At 41.0% G+C, this 15,336-nt stretch overlaps 1 protein-coding gene across 3 annotated transcripts in view; it reads left to right on the plus strand.

Moving 5' to 3' along the window:
• arid5a (AT rich interactive domain 5A (MRF1-like)) overlaps positions 1-15,336 on the plus strand; it is a 29,029-nt gene that overhangs the window by 9,630 nt on the left and 4,063 nt on the right. For all 3 annotated transcript variants that reach the window (XM_031570032.2, XM_031570033.2, XM_031570031.2), the window contains 4 exons: positions 866-1,031; positions 1,128-1,180; positions 11,396-11,493; positions 12,360-12,525. In XM_031570032.2, coding sequence (XP_031425892.1) covers positions 866-1,031; positions 1,128-1,180; positions 11,396-11,493; positions 12,360-12,525 — 483 coding nt within the window. The remainder of the gene's footprint in view (positions 1-865; positions 1,032-1,127; positions 1,181-11,395; positions 11,494-12,359; positions 12,526-15,336) is intronic.

The following is a 15,336-nucleotide window of genomic DNA, read 5'->3' on the forward strand; positions in this document are numbered from 1 at the left end:
TACTGAAATTGAATACTTAAAGATTAAATAATTAGACTCTCTGAAATTGTTGGAATGTGAAACTAGAATCTTTCCCTGACAGGTATATTTTTGTGTTTTTTATCGCAGAAATCCCAATTGAACAATTTCTGATATGAAAATACTGTAAAGCGTTTTGATTTCATATTGGTATCCAGAATGTATGTTAATGTGAAGTGCATTCTCTGAGACTGAATGTATTCAATACTACGCTGGTTTTATCTAATACTAAACAGAGAGGCTGCAGCTTAATCCATCTTGCCTTATCTCACAATGTTAAAGAAAGTGAAGTGAAGAGAGTGATTGTGAGAGAGTGATCCGCTTCAATGTTAAAGAGAGTGATTGTGAGAGAGTGATTGTGAGAGAGTGATCCGCTTCAATGTTAAAGAGAGTGATTGTGAGAGAGTGATTGTGAGAGAGTGATCCGCTCCAATGTTAAAGAGAGTGATTGTGAGAGAGTGATTGTGAGAGAGTGATCCGCTCCAATGTTAAAGAGAGTGATTGTGAGAGAGTGATTGTGAGAGAGTGTTTGTGAGAGAGTGATCCGCTCCAATGGTAAAGAGAGTAATTGTGAGAGAGTGATCCGCTCCAAAATGTTATTGGTTCTTTCTTGGCCCATGTTTCACCCCTTTACCAAGTTTAATGAAAAGCAGCCTGTTAGTTTTTGCGTAATCCTGCTCACAGACACAGACAGACAAATAAACCAAACCGTATAATAAAACATATACTCCCTGGCGTAGGGAATAATAAAATGTACCCCAAACTGTAATACAGGCTCCAACCTTTTCAGCTTTACCTCTGTGTCCATGAAGTTTGACATTTGCTGATGTAACTTTCCCTTTTCAAGGAGACCAGAGGGCCTGAAACACTTGACCTTACCGATACAGCTGAGGTGACCTCCAGCCCTGATCAATTAGAATCTGAGGAGAGAGCCTTTGTTGATAACCTTTATCGTTTCATGAAGGATCGAGGCACTCCCATTGAGAGAATACCACATCTTGGCTTTAAACAAAGTGAGTAACGTGCCACAAAGGGTTTTTGTTAGGCACATTATGGGTTCAATTCCTTTTGATTCTTAATGGTTCTCACTTTTTGTTTTCTGTCTACAGTTAATCTGTGGAAAATCTACAAAGCAGTGGAGTCTCTTGGGGGATATGACTCTGTAAGTATTCGTCTTATACTTAGTAGGATGGGTAATTACTACTTAATTGCTTACAAATTTGGATGAGGCAAGGCAATTTTCTTAATTATACATCAGGATAAATTTGCTAATGCCATCTGCAACTTACACCGTTCTTCAAGGCTCTGTATAAACAGTTGTCTTTGCTTTTGGAAAAAGTCCCCGGGTCAGTTATATTTACAGACACAGGCTCTTTGTGGTGCGGGCACTTCCTTGTGTGGAAAAAAGTGTCTTTGACTTGTGAAGTGCACACACAGCAACGTGGTGACCACAGTGAGAGCAGGATGTCCATTTCTTAATGTATCTGTGTGCCAAGGCAGGCTTCAAAGACTCTCAACTCTTTCAAACCTTGTTCTATTCATCTAGGTAAAGTTTCCCCTCTGTGTCTGATGGGACTGGAAAGACCTTTCTCTGTGTTACATAGAACAACAATTCAGTTTCATGTGTTTGTGATATTCTGTAGCCCGTAGAACAACAGTTCAGTTTCATGTGTTTGTCATATTCTGTAGCCCGTAGGACAACAGTTCAGTTTCACGTGTTTGTGATATTCTGTAGCCCGTAGAACAACAGTTATTGGGGTTAGTCAGCTCAACCATACCAACAAAACAGTAGACTCCCCATAAGAAAAAACAATCTAAAAAGAGATCTCCATACTATCTACTTAGTTTCTTCTAGACAACAATGTAATTAAATAGAACTAAAAGTGAGATTTAGTCTTAAAACTCCTGCTTCTCAGGAACACATTTCTCAAAGGAGAGATCTCAACAGGTTCACAAATCATTCTCAGTTTTGACTAAATGCTTTGGTCTTAAACACAGACATCTCAGTATTACCCTCTCTGTTTCTCAACAACAACAACAACAACAATGTTTACAATAAAGTATATTTGACTAGTCTATGAATTGTGGAGAGGGGTAGGAGAAGAGGAGATTTGTGTCAAATATCATTTTTATAATGAAGTATCATTTTTCAATGACAAACCATTTCTCCTAAGGAATTTTAAGAAAAATGTCTGTGATTAAATTGATATAAAAATGAAACAATAATGAGAGTCACATCTAGATCTCCTGAGCTCTTTGGGAATTAAAAACAAACAACAAAAAGCATTGCTGATATATGACTAAATACATTCAACAGAGTGTCAACATAAACGTAATGGTTCGTTACAGCATTCTCATAGCATGGTTTGAATCACTAGGGCCATTCATTGGTGATATCTGATTCAGGTGAACATTCTCAGGTAGTTTTATGACAACATATGCAATATTCTTTTGTAGGGAAGTCACTGAATGAATTTTAAAGATGAAGTGCTCACCAAAAAAAACAATCCTGTAGTTCATGTAATTTAACTTGTGACACATGACACTGTAATACAGATCAGAAGATAAGCCTGTTGGATTCCACAGAGATGCAAATACAAGCCGTGCAGTCCTCTTCACGCTAAATGATTTTGGGTAAAATCATCTGCCTTGACTGCAGCAAGTGTGTATTTGCATGTTGGATATAATGTGTGTTCAGGTACTCAATACTAAATTAATCTACTCTTTGATATGCTTTGGCATTGTTTAGTGCTCCACACAGGAGACAAGCTGTTCTACATTTCAACATCGATAGCTGCACTACAAAGGGCAACTTAAAAAGGGCGACTATTTATAGTTCACAGGCCACAGAGAGGAGATCAACTGTTAGAGTTAAACAACACAACAAGGAACAAGCGGAACTATAGCAATCAACAATTATATATTAGAAAATGTAATATATTTACATCCTAAAAGGGCCATGATATGGCATCAGAGATTAAGGAAACACTTGCCAGTACCATTGCGATACCTGGGTTGCCAGATATGAAACAAATGGCAAAAAGGTACACGGGGTGCCGAACTAGGGATGGGTATCGTTTGGTTTTTATCCGATACCGGTACATAACCGATACTTTTAAAACGATACCGGTGCCTAAACGGTGCCGGAACCGATACTTTTATAATAAAAAAAAGACGATTGACGACATTTAAGAAAGGCTTTTTCTATTGCCAAATATATGAACTGTTTAAAGTAGATTATATATATAAATAAATACAAAACACTTTTTAACTTAAAACTTAAATAATATATGAACTGTTAACAAAAGTTTAGACTATACTTAAATAAATACAAATAAATACAAAACACACACACACTCTGTACACACACTACAGCTTCAATACTTCAGCAATTCTTTTGTAGAAATATCAACATATTTGCCTTCTCTGGCAAAATGCGACACCTTTCCTGACTAATCGCATGACCTGCACAGGAGAAAACCCTCTCCGATGGTGTTGATGGGGCCTGTACACACAGATATGTAGGGATGGGTATCGTTTGGGTTTTTTCCGATACCGGTGCTAAACCGATACTTTTAAAACGATACCGGTGCCTGAACCGATACTTTTTTTTTTTTTAAAGCACAAAGCGACGATTGACGACATTAAAGAAAGGCTTTTTTTCTTCAAATTGAACAATATATTAACTGTTTAAAGTATATTATAAATATAAATACATACAAAACACTTGGCTTAAAACTACAGCTTCAAACTTTTTAACTTCAAACTATGAACATTATATTAACTGTAAACAACAGTTTATAGTATACTTAAATAAATAGAAATAAATACAAAAAACAGCTTCAAACTTCTTTTGCAAAAATATGAGCATATTTGCCTTTGGAGTCAAAAATGTATTATTTTGTTTGCATTTATTTCATGAAATTTCACCATTTTATGATTTGTTTATACCTATCTTTTCTATCTTGTTTATAGTTAATCTTGTTACTTGAACACACTGAGTACGAGAAAATGTGTACTGCCCCTTTAAGAGACTACCGTAGGCTAAGTGTAGCTGTCATCATATTTTTCAGTCTTCAGTTGCTGATCTGCCGTTGACTCTTGCCTTCTCTCCCCTCTTTTCACGCAATCGTTTTGTTGCATTTGCTGCACGTCGCGATGTTTAAATATTTTTGTGCGAAATACAGCCACACTTTTGACCGTTTACCTTTCGGTATTTTCTCTGTTAAAAGGTTGATGGCTAGTTCTGTTTGTGCTTGCTCTGTGAAATGCTGCATGCTCTTCACGGTCATAAGACTGTTGCTATGAAAACACCAATGAGCGTGAGCGACACAGGACAAAGTTTACATTGGGAGCTGGGGCAGTTTTACATGTGCCCTGCGGAATCTGCCTAGCAACCGTTTTCAATTGGCTCAGGCACCGAAATGAAGCACCGAAATCTGCGTTGCATTTCGGTCCGGGTAGGTACCGGTTGTATTGGAACCGGTTCCATATTGGTACCGGTTCTCGGTACCCAACCCTATGCCGAACTGGATCAAAAAAGATAACGTTAGATTCTACCTGACCTAAAAAGCCTCGGCATCCAGTCAAAGTCAAAGTCAAAGTGTTTTATTTGTCACATGCACCAAATAGTAGTAGTAATGCAGCCTGAGAGGACGCTCTCAATGGTGGATTTAATGTGTAATCCTTCTAAAAAGCTCCATGATCTGTGATCTAGTAAAATCTAGTAAGATGTCTAAATGCATCTCTATACGTTGAACGAATACTGATGTCTAAATGCATCTCTATACGTTGAACGAATACTGATGTCTAAATGCATCTCTATACGTTGAACGAATACTGATGTCTAAATCGAGAAACGTCCCTCATGCCCATCACTAGGTGCTGTTTCTCTATCTTATCTAATAGAATCCAAACACCCATTTTAGAGGAGTTTCTTCAATTCTGTGACTGAATCAATCGATGTGGTCAAATTTAACTAGCGTTAGCTTTGGCTATCGTACATATCCAGCATTAGCATCTAGCTAACAGTGACAGAGATGCGCTTGTAACCGAGGTAATCTTTCCCTCGCTGTTTCACTCTGCGTTGTGTAGTTTAAGGATGACACAGCCACCGGCCTGGTATTCGCACGTTACATGCCAATGAAGAAAATAAAATCAGTCGGACAGAAGCTAGCAAGTTGCACAGCTCCTCTGTCTCATACATCCAAGGAAAGATCTGGTGTACAAACACGTGCATAAAATACACAAGTGTAAAACGTGACCCACCTGATACATGCAAATGAAGAAAATAAAATCAGTAGGACAGAAGCTAGCAAGTCGCACAGCTCCTGTCAACACAAATCAGGCAAGCCACTTTAAATAAGATGCACAAAACAAGCTCTACCATATCGTCACATGTAGGCTAATTAACTTGTTAGCGTGTGTTTGTAGGACGTATACCTACCTCTGTCTCATACATCCAAAGAAAGAGACAGAGGAAAGGAAGAACCCAGAGATAACTCCTTAATCACACCCATTTCAAAACATTGTATCCAAATAAACTCGGGAACCAATAATCTGCACCTTGACCGTGCTAGAGAATTAACCCATGAAGGGAGGGAAATTCAGGGAAGCATATTAAACCCTGTTACACGCTCATCTTGCACTCATTCATGTAGGTTCAGCGCCCTCAACCTGGCAACCCGCGTGAGCTTTGAGCCAGTCCAATAATTTGAATTTGGACTGCAGTACCCATTTTAAACGCTTGCTGTCAGTATTACATATTGTTCTTTTAACGACTTTAACGTTGAACAGTTGAAATGGACACTTAACTGGGAATCTCGGAAAAACTTTACAATAATTGTATTACTGTACATGACAAGCATAACCCTGGGAACTTGGAAGAGAGATGCGGTGCTGATGGAAGACCTTACCACACCTGCCATAGGTTAGCACAGAATCCTTACTTTCCCAAGCATTTCGCCTGCTGTAGCGATGCACCTCAACCTCCATGACGTGGGCCAGTACATCAGCGGCACTGCTGACCACGCTGGGGAATGGTGTTAAGTGTTCTAACCCGCCAGAGAAGAAGAGAAGTGATGACTAAGCATGAGTTGCTAATCTTCCCTTAAGAGTTAAAGCTAGGGTAGGCAATCCTGGAAAAAGATAAATAGATTTTGAAAGTTTACAAATGAAAAAATCTCAGCCCCTTCTTTCAAACCCCTCCAAATCCACTCCTCCAAAACACATGAACACGCACTGCCTAACTACTGAGTCCACGAGAGAACGTTGGAGACGAACGCAGAGAATCGCTAACATATTCAACTACCTCATGTCTTATTCACATGTCTCATTCTCACAACATTATCACTTGTAAAACCTCCTGTTCAAAGTCAGTATAGACCAACATGAGATCAAATTTGCTCACGACTACAATGCAGACACCTGCAAACATATACACAGATAGATTCTATACAAGGTGTTTAGGGCCAATAAGACACCTGTATGGGTATTAAAAACTTTTTTGTTAACATATTAAATTTATAATTGTACTAATACAGTTACCAATTAATGACATACAGTATCATACATATAAGGGTCACAACAACAGCACTGTATTTGTACAGCCCTTTTCATATAAAGAATGCATCTCAAAGTGCTGCAAAATATACTTCAGTCACTTTTAGATATTAGGCTAATTAATGTCTAATGCATGATGGTGACTTTCTTGACGTGGATAGTGCACAGATTGGTGTACCCAGGGGCGTAACTATAGGGGGTGCAGCAGGTGCGGCTGCACCTGGGCCCGTGGGGTGTCGGGGCCCGTAGCCGGGCCCAAAGAAATACATGCGTCGCTCGACGGGCCCCCCCCTCCTAGTACGTCTTTCGATGGTCCCACCGTCAGTACAACGTCAAATTTTCTCGGATATGCTTATGTTAATACGCACTGTTTTTAGAGGTAAAATGCAGTGTCAAATGCTATATACTATGCTATATACTATGCTATATACGCTTGAAAAGACAAACTTATCTCAGTCATGGTAGTAGTTATTATGTTTTGGGGAAAAGTAGCAATTTATAACAAAATCATATGCCTATCCTACATACACTATAGAAACTATCAAAAATCTATTCAATGAAATGAATAAGTTCTTATTTTCTTTGGTATTTTTGTGATTAGCAATGATGATTGCTGGGTAATATGCATGTTGTTGTCCAATGTCAAGTCTCTATTTGATCATGTGACAATACAATACGCTATAGTTAAACCAATTTGAAGGTCTGATAACCTAGTAATTAGGTCCTAGTTCATTGAGCACAGCACAACTTTACTCGTAACAATGCCTTTTAAGCACAAGACTGGAAGTACAAAAGGGCAAGAGAAAAAAGAACAGGAGGAGAAGGCGGCAAAGCTGCCTAAATTAGATTATTTTGGCTTTTTAACTAGCCCGTCAACGAGTCGCCAGCCCACGGAGTCAGCAGTGCAGCAGTTCAGCTGGGATTAGCATCGCTGCTTCTGCCCTCAGTGGTGTGTCAGCAACCATGCAACAGGTAGCCTACGGCTATTGTGATAGATATACATTTCAAGACAAGTTATAGCCTACATAGATTATGGTAGGGCAGGATTACTAGGCTACAAGTTGGGTAAATAGTGGTCGCTATTATTATTGCTTTCTAACATTTCTTACGGTATACAAACACCTTTGATTAGCGTTTTTTTAGACACGGTTGCGGAAGTAGGGAAGGCTACAATTTATTAAAAAAAAAATTTGCGTTCACTAGGGGGGCCCGTAATAATATCTTGCACCTGGGCCCGTCGTTACTACGTTACGCCACTGGGTGTACTTGAATAGACCAACCAAGTAAGCCTTGCTGGCCAGAGAGCGATCTCTCTGACCAGACGCTGGAAGGGCAGCTTGCCAACCAGCAGCTGGTGGACTTTTGTGGGGCAACCTTGGTAGCGAGTTGTTTCCTCTGGGCTTTGTCATCAGTGGATCTGTTCATCTGTTCATACTCTTCCTTGGGAATCTTCAGAAGTAGCACGGAACAGATTTATATAAGTGCTAGGTGCCATTATAGGTGTCATTGAGTGTGGGTGGATAGTGGATAGTGGACAGTGTTGATTGAGAGGTGCCATTGAGTGTGGGTGGACAGTGTCGATCTCAAAGGTTAAGGGTCTACAATCATCACTTTAGTTTTGTCTGTGTTAAGGAGCAATAGAAGTGACTGCCATGCTTCCTCATTGCAGCACCTAAGGATAGCATGCACAAAGAGAAGAGCAGAGGATACAAAAAGTGATGAGATAAAACCAATCTGAATGGAACCAGTACTGACTTATCCTGAGCTTCAGCAGTGCTGTCTGGGTGAAAGGGTACAATGTGAGCTACTCACCAATAGGGGAACTCAAGTGCTCCGGTGGTTAACCAATACCATATGCTACACTGCAGCTGTAAGATATGAGAGGTCAGTGATTCAGTGGTTAAAACCCCACCACCAGGAATCCAGGCCAGGAAAATGTTGCGTAGAAACCGTCTTACATTTGATTTAAGATAATTTGTGAAATGATTCAGAGAAACAATGTGCATATACACTCTCCTAGAGCTGACACAGTGATGCCAACTCGTACGAATTGATCCGTACTGATACGAAAATGTGGTGGAAATACGGCGATACGAATATGATGACTCATTGAAACCAATTCATAGTTTTCACGTGACGTCAGAATGACCAGCTGGCGGGCAAGAAAAGCATTCCACAGCTGTCTAACACTGGAGTTTATACAGGAACCGACCACCTTTCATTCAAGATAATTTAATATCTCCGCTTTAACATTGTCTGACTTAGGTAGTAAAATGCTAGATAGTTGTTGCTCGGTTGGCTGTTCAAATCGGCGAGGAGACAAGCCCGGATTTTGTTTTTATCGCATTTAAAACCCGCCCACGTTGCTGCCAGCTGATTGTAGAAGTCTTCTGGGTCAACTTTTCTCGGACACACAGTAAAGTAGCCTTACTTTTGGAGCTGGCAATAAAAGCAGTCACCCTGTTCTGGTCGCCTCCTTTATCAGAATAAAATGGGAATAGATCAAGTAATCAAGTCAAGAAACAAAGCATCAACACAATTCAAATTGGATTACCAGGTTTCTGCTCTGAGATTGCGACAAGTACCTAAGCAAGCAAGGAGGCTAGGCTAGTGTATTTTGTCATCCAACTGGTAATACTACAATGCCAGTAGAAAATATATGGGAAGAAAATTTAAGTTGTCATTCGCCAGACCAGGTGTTCGTACTTGTTTAAACCAGGAAATTGTGTCAAATGATAAAGAACAGCGTTCTTCTAATCGAGCTCTCTTCTTACTTCGCTCAATTTGTAGACAATGATCAGTCTTTTGCCTTACTGAGGGTTGCCAAAATACACTATGACAGGCAAATTCAAGTGATTAAGAAAAGAGACCCTCTCAAAAAGTGATCTTACAGACTACAAATAAGTCTATGTTTATAGGCTGAATACCACAATATTGTTTCTTTTACAAGTAGCCTACATATAAAAATTTTGCCTGTGGCACCCACTAACGCAGTACAGATTTCACTTAAAAAATACAAATTTACTGGGGAAAATACTAATTTTGAACCATTGAGTACAGATTGGCACACCACGATGTTGGCAATACTGGTGACATCTATAAATCACAAACAATGTGCATATACACTCTCTTAAGAGGTGACATCTATAAATCACAAACAATGGTGAAATTGTGCACAGCTGAAAGGTTTTTGATCTCCGCCTTTAAAACGCTCCTTCATCATCATCGTCATCAGCATATCAAAATGCTTTATTGAAATCTATGGCCTAACCAAATGGTATCTAAAAATGAGAGTTTTAAAAATATATATATATATATATATATATATATAAAGAGTTTAAAAAAAAAAGTTCATGTCTAGTTCATCTAATTTGAACTAGATGCACTCTCAACTGTTGGCATAACCTGTTTATCAGCACATACTGGAAAGGGATGTTGTGCATCAATGCAATTGTCTTATGCTTTGCAATCAGTCCTGCTTGCACTGTTGTGTAGAACCAAAATTGTATTTTGCAAGGTCACTCACAGGTTTACCTTGGTAGGGAATAGTAACGGCTGGTGACCCATTCCCCTAAAAAACATTCCAGCAATCGTGGGCTCTTCCCCATTTCTTTGGAATTCTTCAGAATTGATACGGTGAAAGCCAGCTCTGGGAAATGTCAATTAGAGAGGAGAGACAGGATGGGTGTAAACCATAGTTTGTCCACAAATATCTTCCAGTGTTGTTGCCTCCTGACAGATAATGCTGGCCATCCAACTTTGTTGTATAAAATACAGTGGTGGGTGCTATCTTACAATCACCAGTGATAAAACGCAGACACAACACACACACATACATTCAAACAGACTCAATAATGTGTCTTCTGGCATTAAAAGTGAACCCAGACTAATTTCTACAGAGGAAGCCCAGTTGTGAGCAAAGCTTTTAAGCAAGGTAGTCAACATGTGTTGTGAAAGCAAGCTTTTATATAGAGCTATTCACTCTACAGTTATCACATGTAATGCCACTGTTACGAAACCATCAACTTAAAGAAATAGCTAACATAACATAAACAGGTCAAGAGAATGGTGACGGTGAAATGTAATATATTTATTGACAAATCAAGAATTAACGGGAGAACATGGTGGTGGTGAAAATAACGAATAACAAAAGAGAAAACAAACCCTCACACTGTCTGCGTAGAAATCAAAAGGGGATCTAAACTGCTCCCGTTCAAACAAAAGGACATAGGAGTGTGGTGAGTCTTCCGGGAATCTTCCTACTCTGAACTTAAACTAAGCTTAAAGCGTGCAGAAAACCCACCACCATACACCACCAGTTCTACAATAAACATAAAGTAAAAGATTAACTTTACACTAAACCCAACCGGGTAGATCACGTCCAAAACGAACAACGACAACAAACAAGGATAACAAACAAGGATAAAGCGGGCGCCAGCAGAGCGCCGAGCAGCAGGCCCAACGTAGAGTCCGACCGGAAGCGGAGAAGGGGTGTGGCTGGAATGAAAAGGGTGAGAGCCAGCGAGCCAGAGAGAGAGATGGAATGAAATGGGCGTCTTTTATAGACGAAGGCCAACCCACAAACGCAGCCCAATCAGACACCAGGTCACCTGTAGAGGGGGACAGAGAAAGCGGGACAGTAGGGAGAACAAGCGCACAGATGTGCACAATACGGCTCCCCACGTAACAGCCACACTTTGACGTACATAATTGAGAAGTAACCATTTCTGTCTGTGAGGCACACAGACTTCTGGGTATGCATGAGTGCAATGCAATGTTGTGCCAGTGTAATCACTGCTGTGGTTTGCCAAAACAGGTGACTGCACGGCGCTTGTGGAAGAATGTCTACGATGAACTGGGAGGAAGTCCAGGAAGCACAAGTGCAGCTACTTGTACCCGCAAACACTATGAGAGGTAAGATCAACTCATTAAACATTACGAGAGGTAAGATCAAATCATTAAACACTATGAGAGGTAAGATCAAATCATTAAACACTATGAGAGGTAAGATCAAATCATTAAACATTACGAGAGGTAAGATCAACTCATTAAACATTACGAGAGGTAAGATCAAATCATTAAACACTATGAGAGGTAAGATCAACTCATTAAACATTACGAGAGGTAAGATCAACTCATTAAACATTACGAGAGGTAAGCTCAAATCATTAAAAAACTGTTGTCTTTGGTATGAAAATGGAAGTAGAGTGTTGAATGTGGCAGGACACTAGTAACCCTTTCGTGGCCTTTCGTTCGCAACACATTATATTACATACAGTATTGGTCTGAATATCACACGCCCAACACATTATATTACATACAGTATTGGTCTGAATATCACACGCCCAACACATTATATTACATGCAGTATTGGTCTGAATATCACATGCCCAACACATTATATTACATACAGTATTGGTCTGAATATCACACGCCCAACACATTATATTACATACAGTATTGGTCTGAATATCACACGCCCAACACATTATATTACATACAGTATTGGTCTGAATATCACACGCCCAACACATTATATAACATACAGTATTGGTCTGAATATCACATGCCCATACATTTTTGCATTTCCCTCATCTCATTTAGGAAAGATAGACCAGCATACATTTCTAAATGAAGGTGCACAGTTCATCTATCTGCTAAATATTAAATTGTCTTGCTGCTCAATGGGTAATTGAAATGTCTTGGCACTTAATAGTTAAAACTGTCATCTCATTTTGACTTTACACCACTGTTGGTGATGTTGATCTGTCTATCTATAGGCTTGTTCTACCTTTTGAAAGACAGCTAAGAGGAGAGGAGTATAAACCCCTTCCCCCATCTAAACCTCGCAAACTGTACAAGAAGAGCCCGGACCTTAAGAGTGTCAAACCTGAGGCCAAGAGGAGGAAGAACAAGACTGAGAGGGAAGAAAAGACACATTCTAAGGTGCCTGACACACTCACACTCTCCCTGAACTAATACCATGTTGCAGGAAACATCTTTTTTTCCCATTTCATCATCATCATCATCATTGTTTATTCAGGGAGAAATTGACTGAGCACAGGGCTCTTTTGCAGCAATGCCCTGATTGAGGCCACATAGTACAGAATTTTTTTTATTTGAATTTGAAATTCAATTTGACAATTTGAAATTGTCCTGTTCCAACTATGGTTATGGTTATAGTATTTAGCCCACGCTTTTGTCCAAAGCGACTTACAAAACACTAGAAAACACATTAGGAAATAAATAAATATTTAAAAAGGCAGTAATTCAAGTTCAAGTATTTTATTGTCAGATGCACAGATCAACACGGTCAGACTGGGCACTGAAATTCTTATGACAAGACACCGCACAACAACCTAACATGACATGACAAATAAATATTCTAAATATACGAACTATACTAATATACAAAATAAATACAATATTCTACCCATATAACAAACCTATAGTAACCTAGAACCTAAAATGATGCTTAATATACTAACTGTACTAAATAAACACTACAGAGGGACAAGACAAGACAAGTCAAGTGTGGGAATAACGGGTAGTGCAATAATACTGATAGTGCAAACAGTAGTTGAAAGTGTCAAGGTGTAAAGTGGTGAATAAAATGGGGAGAGTGAATCACTGTCCATTTAGAAGCCTGATGGCCCTCGGAAAGAAACTGTTCTCCAGTCTACGTGTACGACACCGAATGCTCAGGTAACGCCTGCCAGAAGGCAACGGGGTAAAAACTCGGTAGGATGGGTGATTTAGAATCCTGCCAGCTTTTCTGATGCATCGTGTAGTAGGTGTCCTGCAGGGCTGGGAGCTCCCTGCCGATGATGAACTCTGCAGACCTGACCACACTGCGTAGGACCTTGTGGTCCCTGGCTGTGCAGCTCCCATACCAACACTGTCAACACTGCAACCAGTCAGAATGCTCTCTATTGTGCATCTGTAGCAGATTGTGAGGACGACGGAGTCCATGCCAAACTTCCACAGTCTCCTCAAGAAGAAGAGACGTTTCCGGGCCGCTTTGACCACCTTGTCCGCGTGAGCAGACCAGGAGAGATCATCGCTTATGTACACCCTGAGGAACCTGAAGCAGCAGTCCTTTTCCACTTTGGATCGTAGGGGTGCAGGCTCCTCCTCCTGCCGCCTCCTATAGTCCACAATCATCTCCTTAGTCTTACTGACGATGAGAGAGAAGTTATTATCCTGTCACCATGTTGTCAGGGTATCAACCTCCTCTCTGTAGGCTGACTCGTCGCTGTCTGTGATGAGGCCCACAATGGTTATGTCGTCAGCAAACTTAACAATGAGGTTGGAACTGTACGTAGCCGCACAGTCATGTGTGAACAAGAAGAACAGGAGGGGGCTGAGCACACAGCCCTGGGGGGTGCCTGTGTTGGTGATAACCGTGGATGAGGTGCGGTCACCAATTCTCACCACCTGTGGACTCCCCGTCAGGAAGTCGTAGATCCACCTGCATAGGGAGGTGTTTAGTCCCAGGTCCACGAGCTTGGAGACGAGTCTGGAGGGGATGATGGTTGAGTGCTGAGCTGTAGTCAATGAACAGCATCCTCACATATGTATTCCCTTTGTCCAGGTGGGAGAGGGCGGAGTGCAAAGTCAGGGCGATGGCGTCGTCTGTAGACCTGTTTGACCGGTTTGCAAACTGCATAGGGTCCAGGGTGGGAGCAAATTAATGATTTGACTAGCCGCTCAAAGCACTTCATGATGACAGAGGTCAGTGCTACCGGGTGATAGTCATTCATGAAGGTGACAGAGTACAGACAGGCTGAGGGAGAGGTTACAGATTTCACTGAAGACCCCTGCGTGCTGGTCAGCGCAACCACAGAGGGCCCTCCCTGATATGCTGTCTGGGCCAGGTGCCTTGCCAGGGTTGATTTTTTTTGAAGCAGTGCCTCACCTCGGCTACAGTATATGTAGGCACACCACTGGCTAGGCCTTCAGGTAACTCAGGGGGTCACTGTCCCTCTCAAAGTGTGGCAGTAGGACAGAGGACTGGGTCTCACTGTAACCCCTCCCTTTGTAGTCTGTGATTGCTCTTAGTCCACTCCACATGCGCCTGGGGTCAGAGCCATGGTAGCTAGACTCCACCATGGTCCTGTAAGCCCTTTTTGCTGCTTTGATGGCCTTCAAAAGGTTGTATCTGGCCTTCCTATACTGGTCAGGATCCCCGGAGTTATAGACGTTCAAGCTATATAGACTGTAGCCTCTACCATCTTGGTCAAACATTTGTGTTAGTCCTGCCCCTCTAGAGCAGGGGTTCCCAAACTTTTTACAGTCCCGTACCCCTTCAGACATTTAATCTCCAGCTACGTACCCCCCCATTTTTTTTCCATGTTTGTAACCGCCGCCACGCCCCCTCCCCCCGCGCACATATTCAGCATATAACACTTGAAACTGTGAAATTGCCAGGGTAAGTCACTAACCGCCGTTGCCACGCCCCCTCCCCCCACGCACATATTCAGCCTATAACACTTCAAACTGTCAGGGTAGGTCCCTAACCTACCTGTAGCTATTTTTGGCAGTGTAATTATTTCGCTGAATATGGGTATACATGAGTATTTCTGGCAATGCGACTTGGCTATTGGGACTATTTAAGATTTCATGTCTATTTATAGCTCCGTTTTGAAAATGGAATGGGCTTTTTCACTTTGAAAACGCAAATCGAATTTTCTCCCCGCGTACCTCCTAAACCACTTTGCGTACCCCTGGGGGTACGCGTACCCCAGTTTGGGAACC

The sequence above is a fragment of the Clupea harengus genome, chromosome 7 (genome assembly GCF_900700415.2).
Source record: "Clupea harengus chromosome 7, Ch_v2.0.2, whole genome shotgun sequence".
Classification (NCBI taxonomy): Eukaryota; Metazoa; Chordata; class Actinopteri; order Clupeiformes; family Clupeidae; genus Clupea; species Clupea harengus.